At 36.8% G+C, this 23,955-nt stretch overlaps 1 protein-coding gene across 13 annotated transcripts in view; it reads right to left on the reverse strand.

Moving 5' to 3' along the window:
- Positions 1 to 704: 704 nt before the first annotated feature.
- KYAT3 (kynurenine aminotransferase 3) overlaps positions 705 to 23,955 on the reverse strand; it is a 53,097-nt gene continuing 29,846 nt past the window's right edge. For 12 of the 13 annotated variants that reach the window (XM_036828523.1, XM_036828573.1, XM_036828604.1 and 9 more), the window contains 6 exons: positions 19,050 to 19,126; positions 17,650 to 17,739; positions 13,455 to 13,641; positions 8,774 to 8,850; positions 8,268 to 8,354; positions 705 to 1,076 (listed from right to left, as the gene is read on the reverse strand). In XM_036828523.1, the coding sequence (XP_036684418.1) occupies positions 1,014 to 1,076; positions 8,268 to 8,354; positions 8,774 to 8,850; positions 13,455 to 13,641; positions 17,650 to 17,739; positions 19,050 to 19,126 (581 nt within the window). In that variant the 3' untranslated portion in view covers positions 705 to 1,013. The remainder of the gene's footprint in view (positions 1,077 to 8,267; positions 8,355 to 8,773; positions 8,851 to 13,454; positions 13,642 to 17,649; positions 17,740 to 19,049; positions 19,127 to 23,955) is intronic. The other variant, XR_005016812.1, reaches the window with a different exon arrangement.

The following is a 23,955-nucleotide window of genomic DNA, read 5'->3' on the forward strand; positions in this document are numbered from 1 at the left end:
CCTGGAAAGGGCCAGATTCTGAAATTATTATTCAGTAAGTCTGGGGTGAAGACCAAAATCTATTTTCAACAAAGATCCTAGTTGATTCTGATGTAAGAGGGCCATGGACCAATTTTTGAGAAATAGGGGATTTGAAATGATAGTTTAAAGTAATATTTTGAGAGGAGCTGAGTGAGAGAGAGAGAGAGACAGAGAGAGAGAGAGAGAGGGAGAGAGAGGGAAATATTGGCCGGCGGGGGGGGATACTTAGTGTAAGAATAGGTGGTTACAGTGTGAAATGACCAACTTATTATCTCAAAGATGGAACAGCCTGAAATGATGAAAGGTTTAGGGTATGCCCAAGGGAGTGGGTGGCTGAAGTGGAGAGTGGAGTGGAGGTGAGTATCACCAGAGGTGAACAAAGTACCAAAAGCCTAGGTAATCCGTGGGGACCCTGAAGCCACCCCAGATGATGGCAGTACTTACAACAGAGAGGCAAAACTATGAGCAAAGTTCAAAACTGTTAGTAAGTGAAGGGGAGAGAACTACAGGTGGGTAGAGACAAAGCAAAGATACAGAGTTGAGGGGGATGTAACTGGTTAAGGGTTTTCACGCAATGGCAGAGAAGTGAAACTGGCCAAGAGTAGTTGAGTGCTTATTGTTTGCCAGGCTTTACATACATCAGTCCATTTCATCCTCACAAACAACAACTCACAAACTTCATATAAAGTAGGTGCTATTTTTATTCCCCTTTTATGAGGAAACTGAAGCACAGAAACGTTAAGCATCAACCAGCATCTCACAGTTCTTACCACTGCACTATATTGACTCATAAAACGGTCTAAAAGGTGTTTTAATACATTTCAGCTGAAAAAAAACCAGATCTCCTGAATATTGTCAGTAGTGGGATTAACAGTGGAAATAGTCCTTTAAATTTCATTTGTACTGACATTTTTTTTTCAATACCCAGCAAGTAGCAGTACTAAATAATTCCATACTAAGTCATTTAATAGAAACAATGCAGTCTGCATGTATCAAAACTTCTGTCTACTCCATGCCTTGATGATTTCTTCAGCAGCATCCAGTGTACTGTCTTTCTGTAAATTAATGAAATAATCATCATTACATATCAAAATAAATTCAAGATGAAATAAAGATTTAAATATAAAAAATATACCAAAATCAGTCCATCTGTAACAGTCATGTAGTGATTTGGGAACCTAGTGCTTCTCAACCCCTGATAACTTGAGCTGGGCCCAGATGGGCTCCAGCCAGTCCTTGGCCTCTGCAGCTAAGACAGAGCCCAGGAGCATTCATGGGGTGGGGGTAGGGGTGGGGGACACCTTGAGTTGCGTCACTGGAAGCTCTGCCCCATATTAAGCCACTTCATCTCAGCAGGAACACAGAGACTGGGAAATGGCACCCACAGCATCATGCCTTGCCTTGGTGGCCAAATACACAAGTCCCAAGCGCTTTAAGGAGCCCAGTAGCAAATCAAACAAACCAATTATTTATAATAATTTATTTATCCCATTGCCGTCAGGCTAGAAAAGTGAATGAACCTCACAAGAATTCAATGTTAGGGGAGCTAGAGAAGCATCACGGCAATCACTACATCATACCGTTTTGTGATGCTGGCTGCCAATTCAGGTCACTTTATTACTACTTTCCTGACACCAAAGAAATCTACAAATTAACCAGTAGAGGGCCAAAGAGCATCACCAAAAAAAAAAAAAAATGACTCACAAACTGTATATACAGCTCAGACTGAAAACAGTTTAACCTGATCCCAGCCAAAACCATGTCCGTCGGTGTGAACACCCTCACTCATAACCACCTGTGGCAGCCCAAGGGGCCTGCAGCACCAAAGACCCAGACTCGTAAATTAACACTGACGCAGGAGGAGAGTCTGAAGGATGTGCTGATGGGATCCATAGTCACTGTTTCGTCCATTTGGGTAGGAAGTATACAAAGTCACAGACCTCTTTCAAAGAGGCTTCTAGACAACAGAAGAAAATCCCTCCCTTAGCTCCCAACACAGAGGATGCCAGGCGGAGCAAGAATGGAGGAATAAATTAATACACTATTACAGAAAAGAGTCCAAGAGCACAGAAGAGTTTACATTGAAAAATAATCATCTGCTTCTTCCCTCCCCACCCCTTCCTACTACTCCCACCATCCCCCAACACAACAATTTATGGCAATTTCTGGTTTTAGTTCTAGTGGTTGCCACTAAAATCTAAATAATGTGTGTTTCTCATTTTTTATTCATCAACTTCAGACAATGTTCACCATTCTCTGCTCTGAATGAGGAAAAATTGGTTCATTCACACTATCCTGCCCCCTCCCATCTAAGTCTCACAGTTATAAGCCCCTAACTCCCACACTGTTTGAGGGTCAACTGTATTGATAAAATTCATTTGTTTTTTGAATAGGTAATATCTACATATGGTAAAACATTAAACTGATGGGTAAACTTCCTCTTCCGCTTTCTCTACTTCTCCTTTTCCTTTCTGTTCCATCTCTACAGAGTGATTTAGTCCAAAGGCCATTACGTGGGGCTGAGTGAAACAGGAGATCATGTATGTGGGCAGCGGGAGCCTTGGCAGCCTGGTGCAGGGCGCTGCAGCCAGAGTGGAGTGAGGAGACTTTCCAAGGTTGGTGGCACGACGTGGTGGTGATGGCAGTGGTGGCACTGACCAGGAACAGGGTGTCAGAGTCGAGGGGGGTAAGTAAGCAAGGCATCTGTATGGCAGGGTGGTTCCAGGCAGCTTGGAGCCTGCAGGGGATGAGGTAGGTATCTGCCAACGCAGACAGGCATGGAGTGTCAGAGCCCGTGAGGGAAGAGGAGGGCTTCTATGCAGTGGGTGACAGTGGTGGCCTAGGAGACTTAGAGGAGGGTATCTCTGCAGGAAGAGTGACAGCAGCAGGTCAGCACAGGGTGTTGAAGCTCAGGTGAGGTGAGGATGGTGGCCATACAGGGGACAGGGGCAGCAACCTGGTAGAGGTGTCAAAGCCTGAGAAGGGTAAAAGCTGCCTGTCGGGGGTGCTGGGTGGAGGGGCAGTGGCACTGACAGGAGACTGGTCACATACAGAAGTACTGATTAAAGAAGTGGTTACGTGATGAGCCAGGTGTTTTACTGTCAAAGAAGGGAGGGACAAATATGGAGAGGGAGAAAGCTAGAATAAACTCTGTGGTGGTTTCAATATATTTAGATAGACATAGAAATAAGTAGAATAGACACACACATAGAATGTATGTATATACATTTACATATTCCCTACGTCTGTCCCCTGGGATGGCCTGGGACTACTAATACCCCAACAGCAGTGAGCACTCCTAATGCCCAGATCTTGGTTTCTTAATACCATTCTCCACTAAAAGGTGATTCCAAGTTGGGCTAGATAATGACAAAATGAACCTGGTGCATCTTGCTATGCCAGAAAGTAAGGAAATGCTCAAAAAATGATGGGGACATGTCAAAGGAAACAGAGGCCAGCTTAAAGGGGCTCCTAATGGCTAAATATGGGGAAATTGGAGCATCAAAATAAGTAATAATAATGATAAATTATAACCCACTGAATGAAACAGGAATCCATGAGTCCTTACATATATGAATGGATAAATAAATTGCTTGATGAGAGATGGAATATTTTCATAGTTTCAAAGTACCTCACCGCAAAACATTCATTATTTGTCAAGGGAAAAAGTGAAACTTTACAGTAGAGAAGCCTGGCAGACACCACCTCAATAAAGTAATTAAATTTAACATTACCAGCAGTAGGAAAAACTAAAACCATGTGCTGATAGGATGCAAAACAGTGAATAAAGCATCACTTCCATGGTTTCCTGCCAAAGGTGCACAATCTGAGTCTACTCACAAGTAAATGTCAAACAAATGTTGAGGGACCTTCTTCAAAATAATTGGTCAATAATTTTCAGAAGTATCAAGGTCATGAATGTCAAGGAAAACTGAGGAACCATTCTAGCTTGAAGCAGACATGACAGCTAAATACAATGCACAATTCTGGCCTGGATTGACTGATTGATGACTGGCTGACTGACACGATTATGGCCTGGATTCATTTATTTACTTGCTTGTTTGTTATAAAAAGGACATTATTGGGGCAATTAGTGAAACTTGAATTGGATCTGAGATTAGATAGAATGATATAGCAACGTTAAGTTCATGATTTTGATGGTTATACTGTAGAAGAATGTTGTATAATGGGGAATACATAATAAGGTATTTGGGAGTGATAGAGGCATCAATAATTCAGTATGGAAATATGTATGGAAATATGTTAATATAAATGTTTCAGACATTGCATAAAAAAAAAAATAATTCAGTTAGGAACTTATATAAAATTGTTTGGAAAAACAGTTCTTGAAACTTATTTATTAAGAATATTTCAAAATATTTTTTTAAAGTAACCCAGCCTCCCACCCACCTCCCTCAACCACTCAGTTCTCCTCGCCAGAGGCAACACTGGGATTTTATTACGTCTCCTTCCAGGGACAGTCTAGGCACTTAAAAGCGTCCATCTCCCTCCCTCCCTTTTTCTTTTTATACAGATGATAGTGTTCCTCACAAACTGGTCTGCTCCTTGCTTTTACCTTATGCTCTATCACTCCATGGAGCTGCTTCACACTTTTATGGATGTGAATGTACCATAATTTATTCAAGCAGCCTTCACTGGTGAATATTTTGTTTATAATCCTTTGATATTATAAACAGTGTTTCACTGAAAATCCTAGAACACAAGACATTCAATGTACAAGTAAATCCACAGGAAAAAATCCTACAAGCAGAACTGCTGGGTCAGAAGACATGTGCATTTATATTTGGATGATACATTTTCATACTAACCACTGCAGAAATTTTACACATTATACTCGTACTCTCAATCAATGCATGAGAGTATCTTATGAAACTTTTCAGTTGTTTTGGTTGTTTCCAAATTATCAGATAAAACAAAATTTCGCTGCAGTTTTATTTTTCTTTTCTCTTTTATGAGTGTGGTATAGCATCCGTTCATATATTTGACAGCTACTGAGGACTTTACCCATAATCATTGTAAAGTGCTGCTGCTTTTGGCTTGTTTTGCCCTAAATCCAACCTGCTTTCTTTCAATTTCCACTTTCTTGGCACGTTTTGCCACCCTTTTATTTTTTGCTTTTCCAAGAGGTTGGATGAGGTGTGTCAGCTTTCCCTAGGGACTTCTCGGTGTTGCTCCACTATCTTCCAATATTGAATGCTGATGCAAAGGAGGTGGGTCCACACTGATCCTCCTCTCCCATCTCCACGGAGGCCTTGATTATCTTGTCTAGATGCCAAAGGATCACTTATAAAGTCCAATAGATTAAAACAAGGCATATCTCAGTGTTATTCTGTGACAATGTTCCCTGAGACAAGCCATTCCCTTCCCATTTTTAGATTTATTTGTTTGTTTTCAGTGGAAAGCATTCTCAAAATAAAGCTATACAATTCTTTCCCAGTTCCACTGGTCTGCCTCCCCGCACCACTCCCTCCAGGAACCCTAGGTATTTCATTTGTCTTCCACGTCTAATTTTTCTAACATTTTAAAATTCTTTGTTCCTGGGAGTTCCCTGGTGGTCCAGTGGTTAAGACTCCGCACTTTCACTGCCGTGGCCTGGATTCAATCCCTGGTTGGGAAATTAAGATCCCACAAGCCACACAGTGCTGCCAAAAATAAAAATTCTTTGTTCCTTTCTACTTCTTTTTGCTCACTCTTCTCAAGCCTCAGTGTGCTTACAGAAGTATTTAGTGTTCTCTGCGCTGTTTCCAATGTCACTACAATTACCAATAGCTTTATTTTTTCCCTTCAATTTCTTACCTGAGCTCTGACAGCTGCCATTTCATCTTCTTACATTATCTTACTCTATCTTCCCCGAACTTTTAAAAATCTCTGCTGTAACTCTTGTTTTACATGTTTTGAATTTGAAATATCACATTTTTGGTTTGCTCTATGGAAACAGGTTTTTTTCTTTTTTTGGTTGAATATTCTCTGTCTGATACTTGTTTTTCACTGTACCTTTCTCCTTTTCCCCTTATAGTATCTTTTTAGATTCATAGCTGGTTCCTTTTAATTACTCATCTTTGATTGAATTCTCTTTGTAAGCTCCCACTGCCAGCACACCTACGTACGGCTGGCTCCTATTGTTCTGGGTAATGAGTAAGCTACCTGCTGGCTCTGTCTATGATCTGAAGATGTATTTGCAGGTTTGTATAAAGGAAGATCCAGGGAACCACTAGAAGGGAATAGAAATTATCTCTGGCTCACAAGGTTAAATATGATTAACATAGAGTTCAGAGAGAGGGAGTTCTTTTAGACTTTATTTCTTTCCAACTAATTTAATTGGCTCCCTCCAATTTAATGTATCCACACTGCCTCAACACAGCTTTAGCAAAAATGACAGAGGTGAGGAGCAAATCTATACAGCCCTTTCTTTCCACCTGGTTTGCACAGGTGCTAGATGACATGACTGTATGTTTCTACTCTGCCTCTTCCATGGGGCCAAATGGCTCTGGAGAAGTTCCCACTACCAGTGCACTTACTGTTCCTGCTGTTCTGGATAATGAGTAGGCTACCTGTTAGCTCTGTCTATAATTTGAAGATGTAGAAGCAGAAGCCTTTCTTCGTGTCTTCCCTCTACCATTACCTTCACTGATTTGGCAACTCTTTCTCACTTCCTGGGGGATTTGTGAATTTGTTTTCCACTCTCCTAGTTGTTTCTTTAATAATTTCCAAGAAGAGAATGGGGAAGGGCCGTGTTTACCATTCTAAAACTGGAAGTCTTATGCTACTTTTTTCTTCTGTTAGTTCTGTTTATAACTTCAAATAATATACCTCTGTTTCTAGATCCACTATAAGATGCGAGTGTTAATGGCCTTACCCTTTCTTCTACATCTCAGGCAATTAAATGTTGACATTGTTATGTTGGTAAGATTTATATTCTATTCTGGATAAGTCTCCCATAGTTTGTCTATAGGATGGCTCTAAAAGTTGAAAACAGTGTTTACATCATTCTGTCTAGACTTATACATGAGTGTGCAGGTATAGAGAGTGCCTTAATCTTCATAAGACTGTTTTCAGTAGTGATAACATCTTATCACTAAATTGTTAAAAATAGCAATAATACATTCAGATTATTTTTAGCACAGATCTGATGCTACTGAATTCTCTTAGCTTTCATTTACCAGGGATGTATACTGTTTTCAGTTTTAAAGGATATTTTCCTGGATATAGAATTCTAGGCTGACATAATTTTTATTTCAGCACTTTAAAGGTGTCATTTCATTGTAATCTGGTCTCCACTGTTTCTGATAAGAAGTTAATTAACATTCGTACCTTTGCTCCCATGCATGTGAGGTGTAGTTTTTCTCTGGCTGCTTTCAAGATCTTATCATTATCTTTGGTTTTCAACAGTTTGATTATGATGTGTCAAGATGTGATTTTTATTTGTATCCTGTGTGGTTCACTGAATTTTTAGATCTCTAAGTGGCTTTTCACCAAATATGGGGAAATTTTGGCCATTATTTCTTAAAATATTTTTTTTGCCACATTCTCTCTCTCTCTTTTTTTTTGATACTCCAGTTACATGTATATTATTACTTGACACTGACTCATAGCTCTGAGACTCTGCTTATTTTTCAAAAATAATTTTTCCCTCTTTTTTCAGATTGGATGATTTCTGTGGATCTGTATTCAGGTGGACCCATTTTTTTTTTCACAACCTCAATCCTCTGTGTTAAGCCCCATATATTTTTCGTATCAGATATTACTTTTTAAAATTCTTAAAGTTCCATTTGGTTCTTTTTTAAGAATTTAAAATTAATCTAGTCACTCATTATGACCATATTTTCCTTTAATTTCTTGAACACATTTATAATATCTGCTTTAAAGTCCTTGTCTGCTAATTCCTACATCTGGGTCACCTTAAGATCTATTTCTATTGACTGCATAGAAGTCACATGTTTTTTCATTAAGGGTCACATTTTCTTGTGTCTTCACATGTGTATTAATGTTTGGTTGCATGCTGCACATTGTAATGTTACAGGTAAGGAGTCTGATTACATTGTAATCCAGTAAGCTCAACTTCAAAAAGTGCTGAGTTTTGTTCTGGTAGTTAATTTTATGGCAGCAAGCCAAAAATTTAAAACTGCATATGAGCACATCATGTCTAGCAACAGAAAAAAATGGTGTTTTATAAATCAGAAGGAAGGAGATTATAAATGTGTTTTTGAGTAGAACAGGGAACTTACTTTAATGAAGCAAAATCGCACAAATTTCTCAAACTGTAATTTGGTCTCTGCATTACAGAATGCTGAAACTGGGATGGCTGACAATTTCTGAAAAACAAATAGGAATATAAAATAGGAAAAACAGGAAAACTACTTACACTTTAAATATCAATTTTTGGAGCATAAACATTAAAAACAAATAGATACTTCTAAATATTCACAATAATTTCCAAAAGAAAGATGTTTTAAAAATCCTCCAGGGAATTCCCTAGTGGGCCAGTGGTTAGGACTCCACACTTTCACTGCTGAGAGCCCGGGTTCAATCCCTAGTAAGGGAACTAAGATCCCGTAAGCCATACAGCACAGCCAAAAATAAAATAAAATAAAATAAAATAAAATCTTCCAAATAGCTATGAGTAGAATATCATGTAACAAAACTACAGCTAACATTTTTCAAAGCATGTCAGCAGGTTTCCTTCATAAATTATAACATGCAGCACAATATTGCAAAGGCCAATAAACATTACCTTATTTTTAGTCATCCATTTTACAAATTTATAGTCATAAGGTTCGTTGCTGTTCTTCATATCAGAAAGGTCTGTATCTAAAACAACAATAAAAATTGGATGGCCTATGTATTACATCTGAGGCAACGTGTATTTCATTTGTCTATCAAGATTCAAAATTTTCTCTCAAAATGTTCTCATGCTGGATTCATACTGCATGGTGTGGTGGGAAGTAAGGAATTCACAGAGAAGCTTTACTGATACTCTAAGGCAGTACTCACATATACATCTGATTGATCATGCTTGTGTATACAGCTTTTAGCACTGGAAGAGAGTAGGAAAGGGGAAGGACAAAGAGGAGTGTTGCTTTCCGTTTAAAAATAATATAAGTCTCTATGATCATTATTAAGGAAATAACACCTAAATTTAGAGTACTCATCTGTAATAATTATGTCTCCAAATGGTAATTCATTATTAGATTGTAAGCTCCACAGGGGTATTGCAATCTATCACTATCCCCATCTCCTAGGTCAGAGTCTAGCATATAAGTAATGAAAAGCGTATTTGTAGAATGAATAAGTTAATATTATTCATTATTTATGAAGGGAAAATGTCTATGCAGTTCTCCCAAGTGATATCTTTATTGTTTCCTCTTCCAAACATTATGCTTAAAAAAATTTTTTTTTTTAATTTGGTGAAAAACTTCAAATATGTATTCTTATACTTATCTCTTGTTCCAATCTTGCTTTAAGGTCTGGGCAAGATATTTCTCTGGCATTCAGATCCAGCAATCTACATTTCATATTGTTTCGATTTTATTGACTTGTACTCAAGATCTTTTTGAATGCCCCAAAGCAACAAACATTGATGGTTACTGTAATCAGTGAAATTTTACAATTTATTGCTCAAAATAAATTGAGGCAGTTACCTTTACCTTTTTTCTTTTATTCACTAAATACTACTGGGTCCCTTCAAATTAACAGTGTAAAAACCTTGACATTGAAGAAAGTTTCACCTGTATTTTTTTTAAATGACTTAATATGGTTTTCCTTAATGATTGTATTTCAATTTTCTCCTGTGCTTTAAGAACGTAAAATTTCCATATAATAATGCTAATAATACTCTACCATTTATTACTATTTGTTAAGCATGTTACATGATTCTCTCATTTATTTGTCCTACAATTCTGAGAGAAGCAACAATCCTCATTTTACAAATGAAGTTAAATTCCTATTTCAAGTCATGTGTATGTATGTGTGTTTAATTCAGATTTGGTTCTAACAAAATGACAACTTAAAATAGAGTCTAACTGTAAATTATGTGAAAACTCCAAGTGACAAGTACACAATAGTAGCATACTCAAAGGTAACCTGGAGAAAGGAGTGATTACAGCAGTAGAAGAAAGAACAGGAGGGTACTGACTAACTGTAATTGACACAGGCTATACTACTCACTTATTCTTTTTTAAAAAAATTTTTATTGGGGTATAGTTGATTTACAATGTTGTATTACTTTCTGCTGTATAGCAAAGTGAATCAGTTATATGTATACATATATCCACTCTTTTTTAGGTTCTTTTCCCATATAGGTCATTACGGAATATTGAGAAGAGTTGCCTGTGCTATACTACAGGTCCTTATTAGTTATCTATTTTATATATAGTAGTGTGTATATGTCAATCCCAATTCTTCCAACTTAACCGCCCCCTCCACGCCTGCTTTCCCTCTTGGTAACCGTAAGTTTGTTTTCTACATCTGTGACTCTATTTCTGTTTGTAAATAAGTTCATTTGTACCATTCTTTAGATTCCACATATGAGCGATATCATATATTTGTCTTTCTCTGTCTGACTTACTTCACTCAACTACTCATTTATTCTTGTAACGCTTAGAAAAGAGAAATTTATTGCCATGGTGCTCAAAGAAAAATAAGGGAATAAATACAATTCTAAAGACTTTATAGTTAGGAGAAAGTTGGAATCTACTTCTTTTGAATGCTTGAGTCAGAGACTGTCAAAAAAACTAAACAAAATATTTCTTTATTGAAGGTAGGAGTTTGAACCATATTATAATAGCACTAGCTTATTTAAGTAACCTATGAGAATCAAAATTGGTTGTTGCATTCCTACTATCTCCTCCCTAATTTTGGACCTTATCTCACTAGAACAACTGTAATAATCTTCTTATTTGTAATCTTGTCTTCTAATCAAATGTTTCCCTTTTTAGTTCTAGGATGATGCTCATTGGTCAGGAAAGTTGCTTAGTATAGCAGAAAAAAGATAAGTTCACTGGTTAGGACATGCATCTCTGGATTCAGAGCCTAGCTCTGCTACTTATCAGTTGATTAACTTCAGTAAATTTCTTGATTTTCTATCTCATCTTTCTCAACTATCAATGGGGATATAATAGCACCAATCTCATAGGGCTTTTGTGAGAATTGTGATATTTGTAAAGCTCTTAGCATAATACCTACTAGATCATAAATGCTCAAAAAATATTAACCAGTTAGCCACTGCTATGAGTTTTAAAGAGAATTACTATGTCCATGAATTTTATGGCTCATTTTTATTTTTAAGCTACCATCAAGTGAAAGTGTTGTTTCTTGCTTCTGTCTTTAGCAAATTGTGGGACCAACCTCTAGTATATGGAAGAATTTCTACACTCAAATCAATCTGAGAAGACGAAGGAGTAAAATAAAATGAACTTATCTTCATATGTAGAAGGGTCTTATAGATACTAACATTTTTCTCACACAGGTGAAGGAGGACCATAAATAACACACATCTTTTTTCCCCATCATCATTAAAGGTTTTCTAGCCCAAATCCTTTCTGCTCCTATTACAACCACACTAGTCCAAGATCTAGGACCTAAACCAATATTACATGCAGGCTGGATCAACTGAGGATAGAATGAGAAACTGTTTAAGAGCTTAATGCAAGCAAAAGTTGCATTACTGTCCTTTTGATGTTTAATGTCAAAATGTGATAAGTGCCTTTTAGTTTGGTTCTAGAAGAGACTTATTCTTATCTAAAAAGCTGTTAAGTTTACTTTTATCCAAGAATTATGTAACTAATTCCATTTTTCTATTTGCCTTTGCTGCCATGAAGTTTGGACTCAAGTTAATGCTAATTACAATACAGCTGACCCTTGAACAACATAGGTTTGAACTGCATAAATCCACTTATACACAGATTTTTTTTTCAATAGTAAATATCATCGTACTATACAATCCAGAGTTGGTTAAATCCACTTATGTAGAACCTTGGATAAGGAGGGACTGCATGTACAGAGGGACCTCAGATACGGAGGGCCAACTATAAGTTATACACGGATTTTCAACTGTACAGAGAGTTGGCACCACTAACCCTGCATTATTCTAGGGTCAACTACCATATGAACCTAGGTGACTAAACTATTTGCTTCCCCCACTCCATGTTACATTGATATATGAATATTTCTACTTACATATTATTGCATAGAAGACTTTAAATATGAATTAACTCAAATTCTTGTTGGAAGCAGATAAAATAATTTTCTCCTAAACAGATGAAAACTGTGCTATTTCTTTTTATCACTGCATGAAATGAGCTGCACATTTAGGCCCAGTACAGGAAAGGTGATTTCCAAATCTTAGAATATAGAACATTATAAAGGGTTTTATATAAGAATGGAGCTTGGGAGCCTGACAAATACAGCTCTCCGGCAACAGCAGAACAAGAACCTCTGGTCACCATGGCCTCTGCTTCTCTCACGACAAATGAGGAAATAACAGTCACTGTTTTGTTATAAAATTGAAAGTTTCTAGCTTTATAAAATTTGGTATATTTAAAAGACTTTTCAAGTTTGGTGGCATATCACTTCATTGTAATAAAACCTTAAAACATTTAAAACTGTTCAGAATGGCTGTAATTTCTATCATTTCTGTCAAAATAAATTATGCTCTTAAATTTACTATGACTAACACTACAGTTTTTGGGAAGAAAGATGTTAGACATAAAACATTATCATGCTTCTAACTTTAGATTTGTGTGGCATGTCAGCATTACATATAACAGCTTCAGGTAATATAAAGGCCATTGCTTTTTGGAGACAGAACTATTTGGAATCTAGCTGTGTGACTTCAGGCAAGTTATTTAATATTTTCTAAATCTTCATGTCCTTAAAAATGGAGCAAACAATGCCTTTTTTCAAAAGAGTGTCTGAAAGTGCTTGGCATGCAGTAGACCTTCAATAAATATTACTTTCCTTCGTAACTTCATTTCAGCATACTCTAAATATTACTTTCCTTCGTAACTTCATTTCAGCAAACTCTAAAATGACAGGTATTCCTCAATAGCATCAATATTCTAGAAATCATATTTTTTTTAAGTAAAAAGGAAACTAAAATTATACTAAAAGGAACACAAGGAACATATATTATTTCATGTACCTGTGTTTTAAATTACATACCAGAACAAGATGACAGCAAACTCTATGCTTAATAGAATATGTAGAACAAATGACTCCAAACCATGTAACAACAGTCATATTTAAAGTTAAGAACCTAATCACCAAGATGATTGTAGATGACTGACACTGTGACAATCCATTTTTCCATAAATGAAATGCTGATATGGCTTTGACACCAATCTTTTCTTCATAATTCTGATATAATTTCACTCTTAAGTTTCTGTGTGTTTGAAATAATAAAAACCTTTACAAACCTAGCAAAGACACATCAGCAATGATGAAGTATCCCCCATCAGGAACTATGGGTTTTAGGCCAACACTTTCAAGTAAATGTACCATCCGATTTCTTTTTACTTCTAACTCTTTTGGCAAAGAATTAAAGTAGCATTCTGGGTCATCCATGCGCTTGATGTCAATCCAAAGAGCTTGAGCCAAAGCTTCCTGTATATTAAGATTGAAAAATGTGGAAAGGAAATATGGTAATGTTATTTACTGCAGAGTTTATTGGTATAATAAATAAAGATTGTTGGCAAAATGTCATTCAGGGAATTACAGTTGAATTCCTGTGAACCTATGTGAATTTCTACAGATTAATGGAGGAATCAGTTACATGGAAATGATTAAATCTAATGTGAAGAGCTGAGAATGAACCATGAATATCCAAACTGAAATAGAGGTACAGTTGTCCCTTGGTATTCACGGGGGATTTGTTCCAGGATTCCTGCAGATACCAAAATCCATGGATGTTCAAGTATCCATAATACACTTAGCTCTCTGTATCCCTGGGTTCTGCATCTGTGAATTTCAACCAACTGTGGATCCACAATCTTTGGTTGAATCCATGGATATAGAACCCATGGATAGGGAGGGCTGACTGTAGTATATAAAGATGGCTTACTTGGCAATGAAAAGACATCGTTGTTTTCTATTGAGGTTAGCATTAGAGTTACTTGCTAGATCTAAGTCTGAAAGATGACCAGAGAAATGATGAACCAGCCAGCATTTTCCCATTACCTTGCAGGACGAGGTAGCATAAATGAAAGCTGATCCACTGTGTCATTCCTCATAAGTGTGCATATCCCTGCTCTAATCATTCACATCCCAGGAAGGAGGTCTAAGTCCCAAAGGGGTTAGAAATGAGTTTCTGGGGGTATGTGGAGTTACTTCTCTACCATTCTTCAGGAAAGCCAGAAGAGAAAGGGCCAAACAAAAAAGCCTGTGTTGTTTAGATCAGGCAGGTATCTTAGAAGGCAACAGGTCAGGAACAGATAAAGAAGTCCAAGTCCAAATCAGAACAGATAAAGAAGTCCAAATCAGTCCAAATCAGAAAACAAGGATGTGTACAAGCAGGAGGGCAGAAATTTGGTAGGTGAACTTAGAAATACCGGTTCTCAGAGCAAACAAGGAGATCCAAACAAATAATCAAGAACCCGGGACAGTTAAAAGACAGAGGGGCAGAACAAAATTGCCAAATTTTAAGGAAATTGATCAGAACCAAGAGACAGCAAGAACTAAAGGATAAATTCATTCACTCAGTCAATATATATTGAGTACCTATGTTAAACCTGGCATTGTGATAAATACTGGGGATATAATGATAAACAAGATAAACATGGTCCTTGCCTTTATGGAGATTCCAATTAGTGTGTATTGGCAGGTACATGTGAGAGGAATGAGAAAGAAAACAAAGAGATGAAAAGGTCGGGATATAATTTGTTCTGCTGGAAGAACTGAGAAGTCTGGTGTGGTTGAAGGGTAGCAAGAGAGATAGCATGGCAAGAGAAGACACTGAGATGGAGAAGGGCAAAATAACAGAGAAGACTGCATGCCAAAAACATTCAGCAGGAAAACAGCAATAATAATAACTCCCCAGAACTAAAAAAAAAATCTTGGATAAATAAGGATCAGTTGCTTCAGCCTCAGAATCTGTGGTTCACCATTGGAATCTATGGTTCCAGTTTCCAAACATGGTTGTCTGAGGGCATGGGAAAGAAACAGGCACTTAGCTGAAATGGAGAATAAGATAGTTCAGAAAAACATGTTCTAGGTTCTTAGATGAATCTTTCTTTTCCTCAGTAACTTATCATTCACTATAGTAAGAGATATTGCCTAGAAAATTCAAAGCCCAGGAGACATAAATATCTGTCCTCACCATAAAATTATACTGGACTCCTCTCTTTGTCTCACACCCCACATGTGATCCACTGGCCAATACTGTCAGCTCTACCTTCAAAATATATGCAGAACCCAATCACTACCTACCACTCCTACCATCTCCGTATGGGTTCAGTCCATTACTGTCTCTCTCCTGGATCATTTCAATAGTCTGCTAACTCAACAAAGCGGCTAGAGTCCCTTTGATAACACAAGTTAGATCATGTCACTCCTGTGCTCAAAATTCTCCAGTGGCTTCCTATCTCACCCAGGCTTTACAGTGACAAATATATTCCTACTCGATCTGGCTCCCAGCTACCTCTCTGATTTATTCCCTCCTATTCTTCTCCCTTGATCATCCCGTCCCAGCCTTTGTGCTTTTCACTGGTAGAAACTGCCTGCCCTAGGGCCTTGTACTGGTTTTCTCAGTCTGGAAGGCTCTTCTCTAGTTAACCACGTGACTGCTTAACCTCCTTCAGTTCTCAGCTCAAATACCACCTTCTCAGTGAGGCTTTCAAAGACTACTCCTTTTAACATTGTGTATTTTCCCCATTAGCACTTTATATTCTTCCTCATCTGTATTTTATTTTTCTCCATTGCTTCTATCAACACCCGACATATTATGTTATTAGGACATTTACTTGTTTTTGATCTGCACTCCTCCACAAGGCTATAAGCTCCAGAAGGGCAGGAATTTTTGACTGCTGTATCTCCAATGCTCAGTAAATATTTACTGAATAGGTGAATGGATCTATTTTGAGAGGATGAAATGAGTTTAAAATATAATAAAACTAATGTCCGACTAGCCTTTATCATCATATCGCTTTAGAGAGTCACTGGAAAAAGAATTTTAAATTAGGATTCTTTTTCTCCTTCAGTAGGTATTTTTGACAGGAGGCAAAAAAGTTTATTGTAGCCAACATATTTTACTGTTTTGGCCTTTTAACTGCCTTCAAAAAAAATAAATTTTTTCTCAGTGTTCTGATTATCCACAAAGTAATAGTACACAGATCCCTGTTTTACAGGTATTAAAAAAATAGAAAATATAAAAAGTCTTGCAACCCACCCCTGACCCTATCTACTAATTTCATCTATTCCCCCCTTACCCCTACAAATAGCCACATTTACTAGTTTCTTACGGATTATTCCAGAGATCCTTTAAGAAAATATAAGCAAATCGTTTCCCCCCTTTCTTATATAGAATACAGCATAAATATATACTGCTCTGTATCTTGCTTTTTTTACTTTATAATATATCCTGGAAATCTTTCCATGTCAGTAATTATAGAGCTTCCTCTTTCTTTTTTTTTTTTCTTTCTTTCTTTCCCTTTCCTTTCTTTTCTTTTCACTTTTAAACAGCCATGGTGATAGAGTAATGGTCCCCAAAGATGTCCATGTCTTAAAATCCAGAACCTGTAAATATTTCACCTTGCATGGTAAAATTAACTTTGCAAATGTGATTTAAGTTAAGATATTGAGATGGAGAGGTTATCTTGGATTACCTGTGGGCCTAATGTAATCACAAGGATCCTTATAAGGGAAAGAAGGTGGCAAGAGAGTTAGTGTCACAGGGGGACATGTATTGACAGAGGCAGAGGTTGCAGTGATGTAACCACAAGCCAAGGAATGTGAGCAGCCCCAAGAAGCTGCAAAAGACAAGGAGCAGATTCTCCCTTAGAGCCGCTAGAGGGAACACAGCAAGGCCAACACCTTGCTTTTAGCCCCATAAGATCCTTTTGGACTTCTGACCTCCAGAACTGTAAGATAAAAAATTTGTGTTGTTTTAAGCCACTAATTTTGTGGTAATTTTTGGCACCAAGAAATAAGAAACTAATACAGTCATATAATATTTAAACGTTTAGACATAGTTTATTTAACCAATTGTCTATAGATGGACCATCCCCTATCTTCCACAATGAATGGTCATATACATAAAGCTTCTTAAGTGTGCAGATAATAGCTATAAGGTAAATTCCCAGAGGACACATTGCTGCTTCACAGAGTACATATATCTCTAATTTTGCTTGGGGCTGTCACTGTCCTCCAGAGAGTTTGCAGTACTTTGTAATCCCACCAGCAATGTATGAGTGTTTAAAGTTAAAACTTCATGTATTAAAAACAAAACTATTCTTGATAGCAATGAGTTTGTGTTTGCTCCTAAATTTCCAAAGTATACTAGAAGCCCTGCTAAAAAAGGACATGAAGGGAAGAACGAAGCCAATTCAAGTACACAACATAAAAATAACACCTCCACCCAAAGACCATGCATCAGCCCCAAATTACTATAATGCCTACCTGTAAAGGAGTCGCACAAGTATAAACGGTGTTTTGTTGAACTGTCTGTAAATGTTTTATCAAATGTTTAGGACCAATGGACCAGCCAAGCTGGAAAAGAAAAGTAGATTTAAAAAATGAATCTAGGGATTTCCCTGGTGGCACAGTGGTTAAGAATCCGCCTGCCAATGCAGGGCACACGGATTCGAGCCCTGGTCTGGGATGATCTCACATGCTGTGGAGCAACTAAATGCCACAACTACTGAAGCCCACGCACCTAGAGCCCGTGTTCCGCAACAAAGAGAAGCCACCGCAATGAGAAGCCCCCACATGGCAACAAAGAGTAGACACCGCTCGCCGCAACCACAGAAAGCCCGCGCACAGCAACAAAGACCCAAAGTAGCCAAAAGTAAATAAATAAATTTATTAAAAAAAAAAAAGAATCTAATTGTAAGTACCAAATCTGATAGAGTAGCTAAGCTTAATGTAATTATTAAATATATGCATTTCTAAAATGCTCATACTATGAAAGTAGTGTAGTCTTAGTAGTTAGAAACATTTCAACCCTGATCTTTTTATGGAATAGTTTCCAACTGGAGTCACTAAATTCTGCCTTCAGAAGGTAAACAGAGCCTGCAATCATTATTATCTTCCCCCCTCTTTGATTTGCTACTTCTGATATTCTGGAGGTCTAATAACCAGTAAAAAGCTTGTTTGAATTCAATATAGGTAAAAGTAACTCTGAATGAGGGCTGTAAGGGAGTCTTCCATAATTTGGTTCTCCAGCCCTCATTTTTGATACTCTCTGCTTCTAAGCCAAGTTTAGAAGAGGTGAAGTTGGAAGATAACCAAGTTTCAATTGGATCAGTTGTGACTGTACTACATAGTGCAGTGGTTAAGTGAGTGGATTCTGAACCTAGACTTCCTGCCCTGGCTGGAATTCAAATTCATTAGCAAGGTAACCTTAGGCAAGTTACTTAGCTTCTCTGTACTTTAGTTTTATTGTCTGTAAATGGGAATAATAAATTATACCCACCTCATAATGTGGTTATGAAAATGAAAGGAATCAGTATGTGGAAAGCTCTTAGAACCTGACACATAGTAATTGCCAAAACGTTAGCTAGTATTTTTTCTCCTTTAATATTAATATACAGTAATCTGAACATTCTTTGCAAAGAAAAGAGTACCATTAGTTGATTACTTATAAAATTAAAAAATTACCTAATTTTTCTTACTTTTAAAGGAACGATTAAGTCTCAAAAAGGATAAAGGCCAATATGAAAACTGAATGAGTAAATAAGCAGATCAGTAAGTATAAAACCCTGTGTAAACTGAATATCTATGCATTTAAAACACAAAAAATTCTACAAGAAGTAAAATACAGGCCTGTTTTCAAACAGTTAAATTCTTCTTCATCTTACCTTCCAGCCAGTTACACTGAAAGTCTTTCCAGCACTTCCTATCGTTATTGTTCTCTCCCACATACCTGGAAAAGTGGCTGAACAGAAAAAAGAAAAAAAAAAAAAGGTTAGATAATTGCTTTATAACCAGTCTACACTCAGTATAATCTAAAAACATAAATGCCTTATAATATAGTCAGTATAGTTATTTCAATAGGTTTTTTAGAGATAATTTAACTTTAACCCAAACACAGTTGAAAATGTTACCATGCTTGAAAACATTTAAGTGGCAAAATTATCTCCCAGGGCAGGAATGGCAGAGGTGCCAGCAGGCAGCACTCCAGGCCGGTTCAGTGCTGTGGTCACAGGAGCAACAGCACTCAGTGCTCAGTGTTAGTAGTAGCTGCGTGCCCAGCATAATCATTCTGTGGCACAGTTTTGCTTGTGGTTCTGGCTAGTGTTTAGCTCACCTCTACTCTGCCCATTTTCTGAGTCTATTTCTACAGGATTCCTAGGGCAATGGTTCTTAAAATATGGTCCCCACACAGCAATAGCAGTATCACTGGGGAACTTGTAAGAAAGGCAAATTCTTGGATCCTCAGAAACTCTGGGGAAGGGCCAACAATCTGCATGCATGTGCGTGAGTGTGTGTATGTGTTTTATAAATAACTTACTGAGATATAAATCCCATGACATATAGTTCACTCATTTAAGTGTACCATATCCACAAAGTTGAGCAACAATTACTACAATCAATTTTAGAACATTTTTTTTTCACCCCAAAAGAAGCCCTATACCTATTAGGTATCAACCACTAATATTCCCATGGCCAATAATTTTAGAACTTCTGCCTGAATGGAGCTTATCTAACACATGTATTTTCTCTGTAATGCACAACACAGCTTTCCTGCTCTTAGCAGCATTAGACAGCACTTCAGCACTATGTTTGGGGGCCATTTAAAATAGCAAAATGACTGTGAAAAGAACACTTGCATATAGAACAAGCTGTAATAAGAAGGCAGAGTGTTGCCTTGTTGACCTTAACTGGAAACATGCATGTCAGGCAACTCAAATTTTTCACCCCTATGCACATGTCTGCGAATGAAGCACTCTAGTGATTTGGGGGTTACAAATGTATTTTAGTGAGTTGATGAATTCACGAATACAGATTTCATGAAAATGGCAAATGACTATATAAAAGTTTTCAAGTTGATTGATACCTTTAGTAAAATCATTCATACACTCATCAAACATTTATTAGCAATGATCAGGTGCCAGGGACTAAGCTAGGTCTAGAGGAAACAATGACAAGAAAGATGCAGTTCCTATCTTCAAGGAGTTTAATGTCTAGTGGGTGTAGGAGACAAGAAGAACAATTGTATTACAGTGTGATAAGTGCTATAATAGCAACAGGCATGGAATATTCTGCAAGGATAGGAGACGGTGTTAGGGGTAGTTCTCTGCAGTCAGTAATGCTTGAGGTGAGACTTGGATGACCACATAGGGCTTTGCTGGGTAGAGAAGGGAAAAAAAGGTGTTTTGGGCAAAGGGGAGGCAGGTATCAAAGTCATGGAGGTATAAAATACAAGAGTTGGTGAATTCTGTTGGACATCGGTAAATTATTCCTCTGTTAATCTTCTGAGACTGCTACCTACAAAACTGCTTTTGGATTCCTCAAGTAATTTAGATGTGAAATTCTTCACGTGCAATTCCACAAGTTTTTCACCTGTTTTTTTAGAGGTACAATAGATGCTCTTATATTGTTCTAAGAGTGTTGGTATGCACAAAGGGAAAATAAATACCCATTTCTGTGGGGCTAAGTTACTGTCTTCTTGAAGTAATCTTCTCATAAGCAAGTAAAGTGCCTACTAAAATGTAAGATAGCTAAAGAAAGTTCCAAAATGGATGCATATTCAATTTTAGCCTATCATGAAATACCTGTCAACATTTGTAAAGGCAGGAAAACCAAATAAATCAGAAAAGTTACCACTGTATTCTCTGTGAAGTATAAGAAAACCCAAAAAGATAAATGAAGAAAATATGTAGAGGGTCCATTCGAAGAAGGAATATTCTAACATTTGATGTAAATAACCATATCCTTTCAAGTTTTGTGACATTTCTAGTCTTCTAAAATATTCCAAAGGACATGACAGATGTCCCACTTTCCCATTTGATCACAGAAAAATCCAAACTATGTATAATGCAGATTATCACTTCCTTTAAAGTAATAATATATATCCAAAATCAGGAAGGCCTATTAGTAAAAACAATATTTAGAAATAAATTCTTTGAAAATAAAAATTACCCAAACTAATATAATACTAATATGTTTTAAAAATAAGTTATACATGAAGGAAATAAAAACTATGCACACATCAAATGTAGGTTTCATTCACAAAATATCAAATCTAACTATAGCATAAATTTAAAAGGAGAGCTAAGTAATTTCTTGATGGCTATTTTGGCCATATAAAAGTGGATGTCTTTTTTTCAAGGAGTCAGCTGATCAGCTAAATAATTTACAAGGAATTTTATACTAATTTTCCAAATATCAATGGATTAGTACATAAATATCAGTGTATTAGTATAATCTCTTCCAGAAGAGACGTTTCATTTGTTGACTGTAATGTCATTTTACTGAAACCTGGAGAAATCATTTGAGTCAAGAATCTGATTCAGTAAGAACAAGTTCTACTATTTCAATAAAAAGGGCCCTAAGTAATTTAAAATATCTGAAGGTCCATGTCCTCTCCATCTCAGAGATTTGGGGAGCTACAGAAGTTAATGTAAACAGATAGGCAGAGCAGATGACCACAGCACTGCAAGTGAATACAGTAACCTAAAGAAATAAAAAAATCTTTGCAGGTCTGATGATTTTAAAAAAACATATCCAGTTCCAGTATTGGTAAGTTTAGCTTGCAGTTATACCTGAAAGGCAGCTGGTCTTTGTACTTCTCATTTATGACCCATGATCCTTAAATCAGCCACAGCAGCTATAACAGTTATTCACAGGTGACTTAGGCTTCATTAGAAGTCAGATAAAATGAGAGACATGATGAAGAGTGAAAACTACACCAGGAAAAACTGCCTCTGTGACAACATGAAGATGATGCTAATTTCATGATGTATGGCCAGTAAGCCTTACTGTATTATATTAAAGAGCTACTATTGCACTCTGTAAATTGATGGAAGAGCCATTTAGCATCTTTCATGTAACAAAGGCCACTGTATTTAATAGAATAAGTTTTCACACATTTGCACTCTCTAAATAATGAAATAGTGAATTCATTTTTTTCTTGTTTTACTTTTATGAGTTGTTAAAACAACTAAAAAATCTGAGTTAAAAATATATGATATCTTTAGGAAATAACATCATCATTTACACTTTTACCATGAAGGGCTTATATTATAAGGTTTAAACAATAAATTTCAAGATCATTTAAAGTAATATTTTGGAAAGAATACTGCTAAACTGAGTTAACTAAATTTTTTAAAGCTTTGAGTCATTGCATAGGCATGAAGATTTGTAAAACATGTAAAATGTTAAGTATAAAATTATACTTATTCATTAGGTAGATACCTCTTCCTCTCTCTGCTTAATCTAAAAAAATTACCAAAACATTTAATTGTCCATGTTGGTCTGATTTTCAACAGGGGAGAGGTTAGTGACCTGAGACAGAGATCATCAACAAGATGTGAGAAGGTGAACTGTAATGCAATTTTGACAAATAACAAAAGTCTGCTGTGCTAAGGCACCATACCTTGCAAATCTCTGACCCTCTTCTCTGTTTATACATTTTTCCTTAGAAGATTCATTCTCTTCTATGGGTTCCACTATCAACAAAATTTTGACGACTGCTAAAAATAAATCCCTTCACAATTTGATCCTGACGATCAGGCCTATAATTCTACTTGTTTCTAGACATCTCCTCCTCTATGTCTCAAAGACACTGAAACTTAGCAAGACTAGAGCATGAGAAGCAGGAATTTCCTTTGCTCAGCTCTTCCCCACAGATCTGTTCCTCCTCCCACATCTCCGTCCCTGGGTGAGGGCCTCATCACTACCTAGTGGTCCAGGCTAGAGATCTCAGAATCACACTTGCTTGCTTTCCCACCTTCAAATGCTATATTCTGTGCCCTATAGTTTCTACTTCTAAGTAGCCCTCATGTATCATCTCCACTGCCAGGGCATCTGACTTAAGATCCTCACCTGTAGCTGGTTCTTACCTTTATAAAACAAATCCAATATGGAACTAATTACCCTGCCTCGTCACTACCTGTTGCAGTAGTTCTCAAAGTATGCTCACTGGTACCCTGATGATCAAATTAATTATTGAGTTTTTAAATAGAACTTAAAAAAATTAATTTTAAGTTTTCCACAAAATTTTCTTAAGCACTTAAGGTAAGTGCTACCACTTATCTGATAGTGAATGCTACCAACAGTGAAACAAATGAGCATTAGAAAATGAACATTAATGGCAAAAATCAGAAAAACTCAGATGTATTGATTTCAATAGCACTTTGTTACAGGTAAATACACACAGACTTGTGGTTTTTACACTGAGTTCTAATTACTGAATTTCTGTTAAGAAAATTGCCTCTAGTTTCATGATGAAATAAGTACGTATTGTCACTATTTCATGATGTGAACATCATGACTTTAAGATGCTCTAATCACTAAAGTAAGTTTCAGAACCACTGACCCCCTCAATGAAGTTTAAACTCTTTATCCTCATATATATAGTCCTTCAGAATCACCCTACTTTTCCACTCTCATCTGTGCCAGTTACTGCAACACACCCTTCTACCACTTAAGTATATCTTGATCTTTCATGCCTCCTTGCCTCAGTACATAAAAGTTTATCTGATAGGAATTTTCTTTCTATTTCGCTGCCTAAGTCCCATCTTTTGCCCACTGCTTTGTTGA

This window comes from Balaenoptera musculus, chromosome 1 (assembly GCF_009873245.2).
Source record: "Balaenoptera musculus isolate JJ_BM4_2016_0621 chromosome 1, mBalMus1.pri.v3, whole genome shotgun sequence".
Lineage (NCBI taxonomy): Eukaryota > Metazoa > Chordata > Mammalia > Artiodactyla > Balaenopteridae > Balaenoptera > Balaenoptera musculus.